Here is a 17,621-nt window from a genome sequence, read left to right on the forward strand (position 1 = left end):
CTCGTGATCCACCCGCCTCGGCCTCCCAAAGTGCTGGGATTACAAGCGTGAGCCACTGCGCCCGGCCCATTTTCATATTTTTAATCCAGCTCAATGTATTTTTCAGTTTCCCCAGTGACACATGCTATGTTTTCAACTTGATTCTATAATGTCATCTAATTTGTGCCCACCAAAAAAGAGATCAATTTGTAAAGTAACACCAACATTGTTTTCTAAAAATCAGCTAGGATAAAATTATACTTACCAACAACAAAACAATCTTTGAATCATGTTTTTCAAGTAAATTAGTAAAATAATGGAAATTCATAAACAAACATGAACTTCCAACATTCATTAGATTATTGGTACATTAAATTTGTTCTGGACAAGGCCTTACATGTGGCAGTAAATACATTTTAAAAATATACAATTGAAATTAAGAAAATCTTTGTACAAAAACGGCCAATAGTTTTACTATTTAAAGTGCTCTTATAAGTCAGTAAGAAAATGATCATGTTTCCAAATACTAAGTACACAGTGGTTTTAAGCATAAAATCCAATCCAAGCACTGCTTTTAGTGACAAGAATATAAATACATTAAACAGGAAGAGAGATATCCATCTGTCATTGAACATGAAATATTATAAAGCCATTTACTATTTCAAATACTAGGTAATATGGAAAAACATACATTACATGGTAAGTAAAAATATAAAAACATGGAAAATATAAACCATAAAACAGCATTCAGAGAGCAAATGAAAGGATGTTAAAACAATCCATGCAGACTAAAACAAAGACCAGAAAAAACATATACCAAGATATTACCAGTATCTATGCTTAGGTAATTCGATTAAGAATGACTACCCCCACTTTCTATTTTTCACAGTTCACCAGTTTTCCTTAAGGAACACATAATCCTGGTACTTGGTTTTGATTCAGGTGTAAACTTTCTCAGGGATTGACAGTATGGGGTCTGTTTATAAGAATGGCCGAGAATGGTACTCAAACATTTTATAGCTAGAACTCAACACCCTAAAGTATGTTTCTCTGCCATGGAGAAAAATGTTAAACAACACGCTCACAGAGCAGCAGACTGAATTTTCACTGGCAGTGGAGTATGTGGGGGTAAGGAACCCAGACACTGGCCAACATGGCACCCTCCAGCCCCATGTGGCTGCTGAGCACCTGAAATGGGGCTACTGTAACCGAGGGAGGCTTAATTTTTCATTTTTAGTTAAACAGCCACCTGCAGCACAGATAGCAAACACTTCTATCACCGCAGAAAGTTCTATTGGACAGTGTCAGCCTTAACTGTGGAACTGGAGAGATGGCTATGAATCCCAGCAATGTCATTATGTAGCCCTGGGCAAGTTGCTTTAGCTCTCTGTCACTCAGTTTCTTTCTATGTAAAGTGGGATATAAAACATCTCTGATGAAGGATTAAGGTAATGATGAAATAAGTAATGTATCATATGTAGGCAAAGAGCATAGCAAACTCCCTAACATGTCGCATACACTCAATAGATGCTAGGTAGCCACCAAACACCCTCCACTGGCACTGATATTTTCATAGTCTTCAAACATAAGCTTTCACCAATGCCCAGAGCTCCGCTGCTGTATACAGCCAGCTGTTCTGTTAACAGACACAGACCACTGCTCCTCCTGATAATACACGCCATCCCCCGATAAGAGATGACATGAAATACGTAGCTAGAGGAACCGACATCCATTCTTATTAATAAAAATAGTGGCTCTGTTTTTATGTAGGAAAGTCAGACTCTATTACCAAAAGGTCTTATTTCATAAATTCAAAGGATAAGATACTGAACAAACCCAAACTTCCACATTTTATTAGAAAGTCTGTTTCACCTTAATATGGTAAAAACACACACAAAGTAAAATTAATTTAGGCATTTCCCATTTCAATTAGCAGAAAAGCTTATATCATGCTGAACCACTATTTTTCTAGGCAGCTTGAGGTAAGAAAGAGCCTTTTATCCTATTGGTGTAACTAACAACATCTAGTGGGCCATGTTTCCCCCCAACAACCCAGTTGCTCCATGAGAAAATCACTAAAAAACATGTAGCCTAATAATTCTGTCTAATTGTCACTATTAATAATTCCAGCACAGTCCCTTAAAAGGATCAATGCTATCTATGAGTAGCAAATCAACTCAAGCAGGCAGCAGGAGCCTTACCTTTTGATTGATGTAACAGAATACACAAGAATATAGCCATTAATATCTATGGAGTATGTCTGAGGAAAGATAGAATATTCATCCTGTGGGAGAAAAAAATTATATTTGAGTAGTCTTCATATAGCATCACAAACAACCTTTACCCAAAGTTTTTCATGTATTACCTGAAGAAATCAAAGTAGACACAGAGTGGATTACAATATTATGCCAGAAACAGCCTACAAACTGAAGCTTTAAGGATGGCTTGGAGGTGATAATGTGGTTCAAGCCAGTATTTAAAAATGACTGGCTGTTCTAGAACTTTAGGGGAAAGTCTGATGACCTCCATAATTTCTGGGAGAAGAGGATGGATGGAACACAAAGATGATTGGCTCTGTGATCTCAAAACAAGGGATGAGCATGACTAAGTCCAGAATCTTCTAGACCTCAGGACATTTATAAATCCTGCTGATTTATTCCATAAATCTGTATTTTTATATTTGAAACTGTCATATTATTTGATTTATTCTCTGCATGTCAGTCACAATGACCTGAGCTTCAATCTACAGGTTGCTAGACGGGTGCCATCAGCATCTGAAGGAGAGAGTGAGGGAGGGAGGGGGGGAGAGAGGGAGAGGAGAGAGAGAGAGAGAGAGAAAAGAGGATCAAAACACCAGGTTCAATTGAGGTATTCAGACTTTTGGGGACCAAGAGAGTTATTTACTGAGCAACTCTAGGAATTAAAGAGAAAGGTACCTATTCCGCAACAGCATAGTAGTCTTCAGTTTTATAAAGCAGCGTTATGACACTTTGCTTTATATATGTATTAAAGCATACAGAAAGTTCTGATGTCAGTGCGGTTTTCAACAGCATGTGCCACTCTCTGGTACAAACATCTCATTCTTAGTTGAAACTAAATTGTCAACATAATACATGTCCTAAGCACTATTACGGAAAAATCACATCATGGTACCAGTAGATTAAGCAGCAGTCTATTATTTTTGTAAACTTAAAGTATGGTTATAATCATTGTTTATGACAGCCCAGAATTACTGCCCTATGATAAAGTTCTTTAAAGAAAAAAAAAAGAGAAAAGAAAAATTAAGTTTTACTATAAATTCTTTGATATAATAAATAAGATTAAAAACAAAATTCCAAATGATTTTAATCACTAGCTCAGCTAGAGTAGGTTCAAAGTTAAAATTCTGCTTTCCCTAAAGGGAAACTGTGGAAACACAGAAAAAAGACGTTATGTCTAAGAAGCACTGAGTAAAAAACCACCAGTTAGAAGGTACAATGGAGGAAAGAGCCCCCAGCTGATATAATTCTGATTGTTGTTTTTTTTTTGAGACGTAGTTTCACTTTTGTTGCCCAGGCTGGAATGCAATGGCACTATCTCAGCTCACTGCAACCTCCACCTCTCAGGTTCAAGCGATTCTCCTACCTCGGCCTCCTGAGTAGCTGGAACTACAAGCTACACCATCACACCTGGTTCATTTTTGCATTTTCAGTAGAGATGGGATTTTACTATGTTGGTCAGGCTGGTCTCGAACCCCTGATCTCAGGTGATCCGCTTGCCTTGGCCTCCCAAAGTGCTGGGACTACAGGTGTGAGCCACTGCACCCAGTCTGATTTTTTTTTTTTGAGACAGTCTCATTCTGTCACCCAGCCTGGGGTGCAGTGGCAGGAGCCACTGTGCCTGGCCTTTAAAGTCTGCTTTCTGAGAAAGAATAATAGCAATATAATAGCACTTGGGAGGGCAGCTGAGTAGAAATCATAAAGCTCTCATAAAGTAATACTGTACTGGCTCACAAATAGACTTAAAAATCTAGAAATACCTGATAGATACGAGAATGAGGTAAATGATAATATTGGCATTTCAATCAGTGAGGACCAAAAGTAACCCTCAACTGAGCGTAGAGGGACAAGCCCAGAGCCACTTGGGGATGAATAGCTAAGCTGGATCTCCAATTCACACTTCAGCAAAAACATATTCCAGAAGAAGCAAAGATTTAAAGATGAAAACGATGTGTATGATAGATTATCAGTTAAAAAAAGATTAATAAGGCCGGGCACAATGGCTCACGCCTGTAATCCCAGCACTTTGGGAGGCCAAGGTGGGCAGATCACAAGGTCAGGAGATCGAGACCATCCTGGCTAACACAGTGAAACCCCGTCTCTACTCAAAATACAAAAAAACTAGCTGGATGTGGTGGCGGGCGCCTGTAGTCCCAGCTACTTAAGAGGCTGAGGCAGGAGAATGGCGTGAACCCGGGAGGCGGAGCTTGCAGTGAGCTGAGATGGCACCACTGCACTCCAGCCTCGGCGACAGAGTGAGACTCTTGTCTCAAAAAAAAAAAAAAAAAAAAAAAAAGATTAATAAATAAATTCAACCATGTGAAAATGAAAAAGTTCTTCATGGCTGCAAACCTCTCAAACAAAAATCATAAATAAAAGACAAACTGAAAACAAAACTGTGCATCTCAGATCATATACAAAATGCTAATTTTCTTCACATATCAAGGGGAATCTCACATCAACACGCAAAGACCAACCACCCAATAGAAAAAAAATGGCAAAGTACACAGGATAATTCATAGGGGGAAAAAATACAAACATCTTCTAACATAGGAAAAATCAAAGCCCCTCCTAAGAAGAAAAATGCATTATTAAAAGTACACTGCATTATTAAAAGTACACTGGGATGCTTTTTTTTACCTATCAGATTGGCAAGTACCAAAACGTTTGGTAACACATAGTGTTGGTGAGGGTGTAGGGAAATAGACACTCTCATTTACTGCTGGCAAGAACATGAACTGTAACCCTATGATAGCCCACATCCAGGAAGTTTTCCTACGTGCATTATTACCCTATGTCTAAAACAACGTCCGAGATGTTCACTAAGGGACTGCTGATGGTAGCAAGACCGGCAACAGTCTAACTGTTGATCAGCAGTTAACTTACGATATATATCCCAACAACTGGATATTATGCGGCCTTGGGGAAAAAGGAGGCCATAGGTATTGATATGGAATAATCTCCAGGATGGAGATGTATTACTTTTTGTGTAAAAAGGAAAAAAAAAAAAAAAACAAAACAAAACCCAAGCTTAAAACTATTATTTGCATATTCATGTATCAAGTATCCTAGAGGCATATATTAGAAACTGGTAAATGTGGCTGCTGGTGGGGATGGGGGGTTAGATAGCTAGGGTAGGAACGTCTTAAATTTTACTATTTACACCTTTTTTGCACTATTTATTTTTGTACCATGTGCATTACACCTATTTTTAAAAAATCAAGCTTAATTTTCAAAAAAGCAAATTTGGTTACACTGTAAGATGGATTGTCATTGAATCAATTTTAATTATTATTAATTATTTATTTTTTTTTTGAGATGGAGTTTCGCTCTTGTTGCCCAGGCTAGAGTGCAATGGTGCAATCTTGGGTCACTAAAACCTCCGCCTCCTGGGTTCAAGCAATTCTCCTGCCTTGGCCTCCCAAGTGGCTGGGATTACAGGCATGTACCACCATGTCTGGCTAATTTTGTAGTTTTAGTAGAGACAGAGTTTCACCATGTTGGTCAGGCTGGTTTCAAACTCCTGACCTAAAGTGATCCACCCGCCTTGGCCTCCCCAAGTGTTGGGATTACAGGCGTGAATCTAAGTTATTAACCCATTTATGCCGGAGGTTGCAAAATTTTTTTTTAATGAAAAATCAGACCTTGGTGACCTTGAGCAGTAGGATATAAATAACTCCCACAAGCATCACATTCCAATAATGGAACACTAGGCATAAATAGGTTAATATAGAAGAGGCTACTTTTGTTTTTTTTTTGATACTTCACGTTCTTACCCCAAAATTCATTTAGGGTATATATTCTCACCCTAAAATTGGGCAAAACCAAAATATTTCATGCAATCTAAAAATAATCTGTATTTAACGATGTTCATCATCATTCCTGGGTGGGCAATTCAACCACTATTAAACCATAGTGGTATGGATGTACCGACATAAACTACTAAGTAGTAAATAGAACTTGCTAACAAATACCGCTATGCAGCAATTCACTGCGTGCAATTTCACTCCTGAAATGTGGAAGCTAGTGAACAAATTTACTACAGATTACTTTTAAGAGAATTTGCCCCTTAATCATCTTACCCTACTACCAGTCTTAATCCCAGAACTAGCCCCAGTATGCATCCAATTTATAAAGCAGCTCCTGGAGCAGTAAACACCTGAGTTTGTTATCATCCAGTTTTCAACAGAATGAAGGGTAAAACCATGGCAGAACATGCCTGTGTGTCACCATCCTGAGCTGTAAATAAAGAGCATATCTTTAATTTATTGTCTCTCAACTGTAAATATAACCTTCAAGAACTACTAGTTGCAATGACTACAAATAATTTAAAGTAGCCAAATTTGGATATATTTTGTGCAAAAATTCTCCAAATACTCTTACCCAGTTGTAATATAACCCGAAGGGGCAAGACAACAGGCTGCTAATATGACCACTGCTCTTGTCTTATCTTATATCATATACTCTTCCTAAACACTGGTGCTTTTGGTTTCACTATTTATCTTACTACATCACTAAAATATTTTAAATTGTTTGATACCTGAGTGTACATTTATGTTCCAGGGCAAAACAGTACTGCAGAGGAACACATATTCCAACTTGATAAGTAGTCAATATAAAGAAATTTATTCTTTAGAGAAATCTTTTCAAAGACAGCTCTCCAAGTATTAAGAACATGTGCACTTCCACCATGCAGCCTGTCAACACAGTTAATATGCTGGCGTCACACTTGCCTCAGCAGCATTAAAGGTCTACAAAGAAAGAGCACATCCTCTTCAACCCCAGTGTGACAATCCTGCAACAATGCCAGTTATCACTATTTATAGATAAAGCTCTGAGGCACAGAAAGACTTTCTCATCCTTTTCTTTAAAGAGATGGGATCTCACTGTGTTGCCCAGGCTGGACTGCAGTGGTGCTATCACAGCTCACTGCAACCTCGAACTCCTGGGCTCAAGTGATCCTTCCACCTCCCACAGTGTTGGGATTAAGGGCATGAGCCACCATGCCCAGCCCTCATTCGCTTCCTTAAGGTTACTGGTTTAGCAACAAAAGCCAAGATTCAAATCCAGGCAAGTGTGACTCCAGGGCCCACACTCCAAACAGTTATGAAATACTGGTTCCCTGAATTGCCTGATATAAAACATGTTTCCACAGTAACATTACATGAAAGTGATTTATCAATTTACATTCTCATCACCAGTTTTCAGGAGCTTAAAGGAGGTTCCAAATAACGATACAAAAGCAAACTGAAGTCTTGACAGTGTCAGAGTCCCACAATAAACAGAACAGCTGTATTTCTTTGCCCAGGACATTCTAAGTTACACTGTTGTCCCAACATAATTATTATTAGCACCTCCAGCCCACAACTCTGAAAGTGTCTTGGTTTAGGCAATAAATTATATAGTCAACTTAACTATAAAAGAAAGATACAAAACCCAACAATCCAACACAATTTCCTACTCAAGCGGCTCCTCCCTTCCCTACTAATTTCTAATGAGCCTTGTCATCTGTGCCATGCCCCGGCCCCCCTAACGGAGACTTCTACTGCTCCCCTGGTCCATATAAGCCCCAACTCCTATTCTTCTGTCAAGAGGACAGGTATTGGGGAGTGAAAGCCTAGGATGGCTCTGCTGTAATGAAAGCATCAAGAATCTGACTGCTAAAGCACATTACATTCACCACCAGCAGGGAGTGTGTAGGGTGAGTGAAGGAGGCACATGCTATAGCTCTGTGTACAAGCTCAAAGAGCCAAACACATTTATTTTCTTCCAAGCTTCCAAAATGGAAACCTCAGGGTTCCTCCAACGCTAACATCGCTCAATACAGCTATCTTCTTGCTTCACTAAGGCATCACACTTTCCTTCTATGTTTACTTCAAAACGCAAAGCGGAGGGAATTCATTCCAAACCCACAGGACAGGTCATATTATTCTGGGTCTACTCCAATTTCCCCAGATTCCAGAAAAATAGCCCCCATTTAACACAGCAAACCAGATCACACTACACTCACCCTCCTGCTACTCTTATCCTTTGATTATAAATTGCAAGGGCGGGCCAGGCATGGTGGCTCATGCCTGTCATCCTAGCACTTTCAGAGGCCGAGGCAGGTGAATCACCTGAGGTCAGGAGTTCGAGACCAGCCAGGAAAACATGGCGAAACCCTGCCTCTACTAAAAATACAAAATTAGCCGGGTGTGGTGGCGTGCCTGTAATCCCGGCTACTTGGGAGGATGTGCCAGGAGAATTGCTTTAACTCAGGAGGCACAGGTTGTAGTGGGACAGCACCACTGCCTTCCAGCCTGGGTGACAGAGAAAGACTCTGTCTCAAAAAAATGTTGCAAGGGCAGGAGTTAGGAGCTGAAATCCCAGCTTCTTTACATTCCTCACCCTCCAGTGAAGAAGGGTAAATTCAGTCTTACAGAATGGTTTCTAGTAAAAGCAGGCCTGGATGTCATGGTAATGGGACAGCTAAGCTGTCAAAAGGGCTTTTCTTTGTTCCATGTACTCCTTTCCCCCTTGCTTCCAGTCAATTCCCTGGTAATCCATTCCACACATCCCTGCTACATTAACCGATACGTGAATATCCTTTCTCGGGGGATTATTTGACTTTTGGCCATTACCTACTGTCTATCAAATAAATTGAAACTCCCTAATCTAGTAATCACTCTCCAATCCACCCACCCAGAGACTCTACTATATAAACTAAAGCCAACACTCAAACCAGAGCCTGGACGCCAATCAAACTGGTATTTTATGGCCCATGTCCTCATAAGATTAAATCAGCTAATTTCTGCCCTATGCCCCTCTTATGCCTTTCCTCTAGAAAAGATGTACTTTTGCCCTACTGTAGGAGAACACATATCACAAAGAGAAAGAAAGCAACTAATATGACTCTCTCATATAGAATTAAAGTTTAGAAAATAGAAAACCACTATCCTGTAATAAGTATTAACCCTTACGATGTTAATATATTTAAAGCAATTCTAAAGCAGAAAAACAAGTTATTAAGAGAAAACTGCCAGAAATGTCTTAGAAAAGACCAAGTAGACAGCATATTAACATTTAGTTATCTGTGTAAGCTCCTTGACTTATGACGGGGTTACATCCTGATAAACCTACTGTAAACCAAAAATATCATGAGTTGAAAATGTATCAAATACCTCAATAGACCCATCGTAAAGATGAGAAATTGTTAAGTCGAGCCACTGCAAGCCAAACCATTGGGAGTCAGGGACTGTCTGCACACAACATGAGGGGTTTTCCTGGCATAGCTGGTACTTGTAAAAATCAGTGCTAGGACCCAGACTGTCAGATATGCTGCATGAGATTCTAAGATACCAGAGGTCACTTACTTGCCCGGCTGTGTCTACAAGTTGAAGATGATATTCTTGTCCATTTACTGTGATCAACTTTGTAAAAGCTACAGGGAAAAAGGGAATTAAACATTAGTTGAAAAAAATTAACTCGAAACCACTTGAAGTTTGAACAATGACAACCAATCAAGCACAGAGTCCCTAGCCGTCTCAGAGAAAGGCCCCATGAAACAAAAAAGAACAACTCTCTGACTTGTATAGATTCTCCCCTGCTTCCATTATTTAGCTAGGAAATACGGTGGCTGGCTAAAATCAAGCTTGGTAAACCTTGATTCTTTTTCAAAGAGACAAAGTAGGCAACAATTCATATCCTATAATAGTAATTTGAATGCTCTGTGGCAAATCCTTCCTCTTGTGAAAAAGTGAAATATACTACGTAAAGTCTGAGGTCTAGAATAAACCAAAACCACAAAAATTTTCCATTAATTTATAGGAAGTCTGGCATCAGAGCACAAAGAGCTAATATTAGTTAAGTGCTAAGAATTTTTAGTACATAAAAGAAGTACAGTTTTACTGACGGATAAAACAGCAATGAAACAGATGTTCTGTGTTGAAGCCATCCTTCCCACTTAAGCTTAAGGATCCAAGCAATTTGTCACAACTTCTTTTCCCTGACAAGGGAGGAAAGAAAATCAGACTTGAATAACTTCCGGAAAAGTCAATTCAGAATTCGAGGGAGACAGACTTCAGGCAAATATAGACAAAAGAGGAAAGAACTACTAACAGAAACAACGTAAAAATAACCACCTGGAACCCTGACAAGGAAGTGGAACAGATTTCTCTTGCATACCCGCCCCAGCCGTCTTGACTCACCATGAGTCCTCCAATCTCCTGACTGGCCGTCCTATATGACTAGAGCCAGGCAGCAGAATCTATCCCTCATACAATTGAGAGAGGTCCCACTCTGCCCACAGCAGAAAGGCAAAGCTGACACAGACAAATGGAAATTACGTGAGAAAACTCTAAGTAATAAGGAGGACTGATTGGAGATCTTATCTGAATTACATGAGTTCCATAGGGAAAGAAAAGATGGCTGAAAGACAAGCAATCGTCACAGAGAACCATATTAGCGTCACACTTTTCTAATACAAGCAGGGGTGCCAAAAGTCAGGTGAGTAAAGACTACAGACCACACCATGAAATCAATGGCCACACTATATTATGCTTGTACCTGTTCTGGAAGTTATCACTTTTAGGAAACAGTTAAATCAGATGGAAACTGAATCGGAATATTTCAAGCTGGGGGGATACCCAATATAACCTATTTCATCAATTCTAAGAAAGAATTCAGATTTGTTTTCACACCGTATTCTCTCTGAACTTGGGATGCATCCTGCACCGCTGGAGGTTTCAGTCCTTGTCAGCCAGGGTGCAGTCACTACACAGCTGTGTGAAAACTTCGGTCAGGTAAGATTGAAGTGTATTTCAGATTTGATGAGAAGTATGTAAGAAACACTGGTGAGCAATAAAACCAGTGACCGTCAATTAGAACTAAGTAACTGCAGTTATCAAGTATAATTATGATGACAAGGTTACTGAAAGGAAACATCATTCATTCATTCATTCATTCAAGAACGATTTCTTGAGTGCCTATTATCACCAGTAGCACTGCTGTGGGTGCTTGGGATGCTGTAGTCTCTGATACTCAGTGAGCTTAGATCCTAGGGAAGGAAAGAAGATATAGATACACACATGTACCTTCCCACCCTGTCAGGTATCTTCCCTGGGAGTAGAACATCCAGGCAGGGGTCAAACAGCAAGTGAAAAAAGCAAAAAAGTCAATGCAGCTAAAGCTCAGAGAGAATGGTAGGTAGCTAACTAGGACGGACAGGAGGCAGAAGGTCCTATAGAACTTGGGATTTTTACTCTGAATGTGAGGAGAAACCAAGGAAAGATCACTCTGGCTATGCTGTAAATAACAAAAATGGTCCCAGGGATATTAGGCAGGAGCCCATGATATAGTGACCAGTGTCATGACTGTACAGACTATCACAATCTATAGAAGGTGACACTGGCCTGGATTAGAGGTGGAGATATTCTGGAAGTATTTCAGAGGCAGAACCAAAAGGATTTTCTGATTGACTGGAAGTGGGATGTAAGAAAATGAAGAGTCAGGATGATTCCAAAGCTTCTGTAAGTTGCCACTTACAGGAAAGACTAGGGGAAGAATACTAGGGATGGGAGAGGAAGGGAAATGAGAGTTGGGTTTTAGGGATGTTTTGGGATGCCTATTAAATACCCAGGGGAAATGCAGGCAGTTAAATAAAAAAGCCCAGGATGGAGTGGCTTATGCCTGTAATCCCACTTTGGGAGGCCCAGGCAGGAGGACTGCTTGAGGCCTGGAGTTCAAGACCACTCTGGGCAACACAGGGAGACCCAATCTCCACAAAAAAGGAAAAACTGCTCCAGCGTGGTGGCTCACGCCTGTAGTCCTAGCTACTTGTGAGGCTTAGGAAAGATCATTTTAAGCCCAGGAATTCAAGGTTACAGTGAGCTATGATCATGCCACTGCACTCCTGCCTGAAGGACAGAGTGAAAGACCTTGTCATGTAAAATAAAATAAATTACAAAATAAAGCCCAGAGCTGGGGGGAGAGGTTGGGGCTGAGAATACACACTGGTGACTCAATAGCAAATTGAAGAGAGGGGAAGATTACTTGAGAGCACGTGCAGAGGAAAGGCCTGAACCAGGGCACCCCATGTTGCCAAGTCAAAAAAATGCGGAAGATTCAGCCAAGAAGACTGAGATGTCATTGTACATAGTGTATAAAAGAAAAAATCATTAATAAACATTTGCATCTATCTTTGCATGTAAAAAGAATGTAACTTGTCCTACTTGTAGCAGTAAAATGAAAAAGACCTTCCATCTTGCTGTCATAGGAAAACTGCCAGTTTTTGTTACTGCAGAAAAAAGGGAGGTATAATAAGAGATAGGATAGACTAGGAAATAATTCTACTGTCTCTCATTTTAACCTCATGTCAAAGGGGAAAGCTGGCTTTCTTCTGACATCACTTTCCTTGAGCCCTTTTCTCCCTGCCTCTTTGAATCACCAGAGAATCCATTTCCAACCTAAACCTCTGAAATTCTCCTAAGTAGACTAATAGCTATTTACTAGTAAATGCTACTAACCACGGTCATAGAGTTTTCTAAAATTTGGTGTTCACAAAGCAAGATTTCTGTTACTAAAGTGTGGTAAGGACTCTTTATTCATACCCTACTGAGAAGTCCACACCCAGGACGCAGTGCCTTGAGAATGCTGCAACACCTAACTGCAATCTCCCAACTTTCTGGAAGGCGCTTTGTCATTCACCAACAGTGCTACCTTGAGATGGCAGAAGTCGGAAATTGCTGCTATACTTGCTTTTTAGTTATAAACTACCACTAGCGTAATTTCAGCCTATCAATTTAGTTTGTATTGAGTTGTTAGATTAACACTACAGTAGATAATGAAGTACACTTGCATAAGTAGTACTTCTGCTTTAAAATTTCCCCAAACTAGAAAATATGTGGTTTTATTGATATTATTCTCCTACACCCCTACTGTTAAAGATGACACAGTCCCAGAATTTTTGCTCACCATGACACTTCATTGAAATGTGTCACCACTGTTTGCTATAACAGCTTGTTCTAATATTATAAAGTGTAAAATAACTACTAAATTATTTCCAGATCTACAGAGCAGTTTTTTAAAATCATAAAACCACCCACTTATTTATCTTGCTAGCAACAAGTTCATGATAACCTTTTCTTTTCTTTCTAATTCATTGCTATCACTGAACAATGTTTTTCTACCAAATAGTGGAGGAAAGGGTGGACTAAGGGCTCCTGCCCTGTGTTAGGTTATCAGAAGTGTGGTAAGTAGAATATAATGTCTGAACATGCCTCACGAACTTTTAATGGATACATATTCATATTTATTTCTGCTCCTGCCTACAGACTTTAATAAACAAGTACTCTGAATTCATTTTTGAGGTAAAGAAAAGTCTTCATTATTGAACTGTAAGATGAGAAAAAATTTAAAATACGACCAAAGATGATGCTGATAGCCTCAAAAAAGTAGGGTCATATTACTCTGTTTCTGTGGTTGGACTTTCTTCTGATCCATTACTTACTAAAAAAATGTATGTATATATAGCTCCATGATACACAACTCCATGACTTTCCTTCCAACTCAGTTTTTACTTTTGAGACCACATCTTGCTCTGTTGCCGAGGCTGGAGTGCAGTGGCATGATTACAGATCATGCAGCCTCAAACTCCTAGGTTCAGGTGATCCGCCTGTCTCAGCTGAGACTACAGGCACACACCATCACACCCAGCTAATTCCAACTCAGTATGAAATGGCATGAAGATACATCCACAATTATCCACTTTTAGAGGCAGAGCTTACGAAGAAAACAATCTTCTATTGTTCTATTAATACAACTCCAAAATGAACCTTATTATTTCAAGGATCTAAAATCCTAAATTGCCATGTATAGCAAATATTAAAGTCCAAGATGATGATCTTCTTATGTTCTTATTCCAGTGGACAGAAAACCGAGCTTGTTCATCTAGCACTCACATTAATCTGCTCCTCACACTTGCTTACTATTATATAATGACCAGCTAGACAAATCATAGGATGTAATCAGGACTCCTCCCTGCAGATACCCAGAGGTTACTTTCAAATATAACATCTTGAAAGGTTACTTTCAAAAATATTCCCAGAGTTAGTGTATCAACCAATAGGTTTCCTTCTCTGCTACCAGCACACTGGGACACAAAGGACAGCCAAATATTTTAAGCGAGGGGTGAGCAAACTTTTTCTGTAAAGGGCCAGACAGTACTAGTAAATATTTTAGGCTTTGTAGGCCACCTGGTCTCTGCTGTAACTATTCAACAACCCTGCCATTGTACAGCATGTAAAGGACAACATGCAAAGGAAGAAGCATGGCTGTGTATCAATAAAACTTTATAGAGGTTAACATTTGCATTTCATATCATTTTCACATGTCAGACATTATCCTTCTTTGGACTTTTATATATTATGCTTAAATGTAAAAACCTTTCTTAGCTCTTGGTCTGTATAAAGACAGGCAATGGGCCTTTCTGGCCTGCAGACTGTCGTTTGCCAAGCTCTTTACTGTAAGCCAAAGCATTCAAGTGATTCTCTTGCAAGCCTCCAGCAGGTGAAATCTGCTTCATGTCTAATATGCCAATCAGGTGTTGATGAATCCCATGTTTAAATCTACATGTTCCTGGTGACAAATCCTAGGTAAGTCCTGGTCTCAAGAATCTGAGAAACCTAGTTCCAGGGCCCACCTGGGGTTCCAAGCCCGAAAAGACCAACTTCCTTGTTTCAGATTCTCCTTAGCGATCCCTAGAATCAAGATCTGTCTCAAAGCTGGGCACAGTGTTGTATGCCTGTAGTTCCAGCCACCTGGGAGGCTGAGGTAAGAGGATCACTTGAGTCCAGGATATTGAGTCCAGCCTGGGTAACACTGTGAGACCCATGTCTCTTTAAAAAAAAAAAAAAAATTGTCTCATGGTCCTAGAATCCATCAGGAATATTCTGAAACCATGGATTAAAATTGAACAAAGTAAAGGTCATAGCTGGTTCTGTCTTCCCTGCTTTTTTCTGCACATGGCCTAAAATGTCAACAGGCTTTTTGAGCCAACTTCTTTTTAATGCTGCAACTGCTCTATCCAATCCCAGAATAGTTCATTTCTCTTTCAAATCTTTACGGCTGGAAAGAAGGGTACAGAGAAATGCGGGTGGGAGTATGGCTTCTGTAAGAATAAGGAACAGGGATCTGGAGTGTTTTTCATTCTTTCAAGCTTGGAATCCCTGGAAACTGCAATGGCTGGGAGGAAGGGGGTGTGGGGGAGAAGACTGTGTTCTCCATTCCTGTTTTGGAGCAGCTTCTGGAATATGAAGATTCCAGTAATGGGCCAGATTCCTACTGACTTGAATTAACAATTTCTAGATGGCAGGGGATGCCGACATGGAAGGAAAAATCTTTCAGGGTAAAGTAGGTAAATCTTTTGCAAGTTTTCTTTGACCCCAGTTGGGAGACATACAGAATTTACCTCCTGCACTCAAAGCCTCCATGAATACACAATGGCTATTTTACACAAAAGAAGGCTTCTCAGTTTTTAAGTACTTGAAAACAATACTTACTGTTTTCTATGGTTGGATCGTAGGAGTCCACAAATTGGCCTTCAACAAATTGAATCGTCAATGAGGATTTCCCTATAAAAGAGAACAAGAGCTTAGTGTGTGTTGGCATATGAAGGTAAAAATTTTTAATTTTGCTGTTTTATTAAAAAACCATTAATAGATGAAGAAACTGAAGGTATCAGGGTCAGAAAACATTCCTTTAATTAGCACTTGGGCAATTTCAAAAAATGAAATAAATTTCATTAATTTGCTTTATATGAGGATATTATGCAATTAAGCTATCACAAACATGTCTGTGACATTAACAAATATTACTGACCAACAAGCACATCAGATATTCTGTTAAAGATAAACTAAAAGGTTTAAAGTAAGCTAATTTCCTCTAGTATCCTTGGAATCTTGCCATTTAATTTTAATATGAAAATTAAAATGATTAGTTTCGTTGTATTCTTTCATATATGACGGTTAGAAGTGTTACCAAGTACAGCTTTTAAAAAGAGTAATCCGGCCAGGCACCATGGCTCACGCCTGTAATCCCAGCACTTTGGGAGGCTGAGGTGGACGGATCACCTGAGGTCAGGAGTTCGAGACCAACCTGGCCAACATGGCGAAACCCCATCTCTACTAAAAATAACAAAAATTAGCTGGGTGTGGTGGCGGGCGCCTGTAATCCCAGCTACTTGGGAGGCTGAGATAAGAGAATCGCTGGAACCCGGGAGGCAGAGGCTGCAGTGAGCCGAGATCGCACCACTGCACTCCAGCCTGGACGACAGAGCAAGACCCTGTCTCAAAAAAAAAAAAAAAAAGGGTAATCTGAAAATACGTAACATAAGTCTTTATCTTAAAAACTCCTTTGAAGCTAAAAATCCTATCTCATTCAGTATGAAAGGCCTAGCAGTATCTAGACAATTAAGAAATGTTATGGATTTCACAAAATCGCCAATAATTGAACTTGTATGTTACTAAATCAACAACTAGAGCCTTAGCTTCTCACTCTTCTGCTACCTAAAATGTCTACCGGAGGACTTTAGAACAGGGTACATGCCCTGTGAAGAAATCGCATGAAAGGCATAGTTCAGATGACTTTATCACCAGGAACGAGGAAGTGGTCTCTCCCTAATTTCACCTCCAAACCCTTCCTTCTCTCTTACATCCTCGGAGCATTATTACACACATGGTGTATATGCCTGGCATACTTAACTCCATCACAACAGGAGGTGCAGTGAGAGTGAAGGAGAGGCATGGTAACACCCATCTTACATTCCTGGGTTTAATTTACACTTGTTCCTCCTCCAAACTATGGATAGGTATAGTTGCACAATGTTTTCACACCAAAGGCATTCCTCAAAATTTAAGTTATTAAAAAGTTGGCTTAAAAATAGCGGTTGCTGGCAGGATGTGGTGGCTCATGCTTGTAATTCCAGCACTTTGGGAGGCTGAGGCGGGTGGATCACTTGAGGTCAGGAGTTCGAGACCAGCCTGGCCAACATGGTTGGTCCTGTCTCTACTAAAAATACAAAAAAAGTTACCCAGGCGTGGTGATAGGCACCTGCGATCCCAGCTACTCAGGAGGCTGAGGCAGGAGGATAGTTTGAACCCATGAGGCGGAGGTTGCAGTGAGCAGAGATGGCGCCACTGCACTCCACTCCGGGCAACAGAGTGAGACTCTGTCCCATTTAAAAAAAAAAAAAAGTAGGGGTTGCTGAGAAGGAAAGGCCACAAGTTGGCAGACCTATTTACTCCTTATCAGCAGCCCAATACAGTTCGAAATATCTCTAGAATTACTAATACCTGAAATTATTCTCTACAAAGTAACCTACATGAGCATTTGAAAATTAAACGCTACTTC

General features: G+C 39.9%; 1 protein-coding gene across 1 annotated transcript in view; it reads right to left on the minus strand.

Moving 5' to 3' along the window:
• RHEB (Ras homolog, mTORC1 binding) overlaps positions 1–17,621 on the minus strand; it is a 54,123-nt gene that overhangs the window by 9,423 nt on the left and 27,079 nt on the right. The window contains exons 2-4 of the mRNA XM_030826195.1: positions 15,773–15,844; positions 9,590–9,657; positions 2,181–2,263 (exon numbers count right to left, since the gene is read on the minus strand). Of these exons, the coding sequence (XP_030682055.1) occupies positions 2,181–2,263; positions 9,590–9,657; positions 15,773–15,844 (223 nt within the window). The remainder of the gene's footprint in view (positions 1–2,180; positions 2,264–9,589; positions 9,658–15,772; positions 15,845–17,621) is intronic.

The sequence above is a fragment of the Nomascus leucogenys genome, chromosome 13 (genome assembly GCF_006542625.1).
Source record: "Nomascus leucogenys isolate Asia chromosome 13, Asia_NLE_v1, whole genome shotgun sequence".
NCBI lineage: Eukaryota > Metazoa > Chordata > Mammalia > Primates > Hylobatidae > Nomascus > Nomascus leucogenys.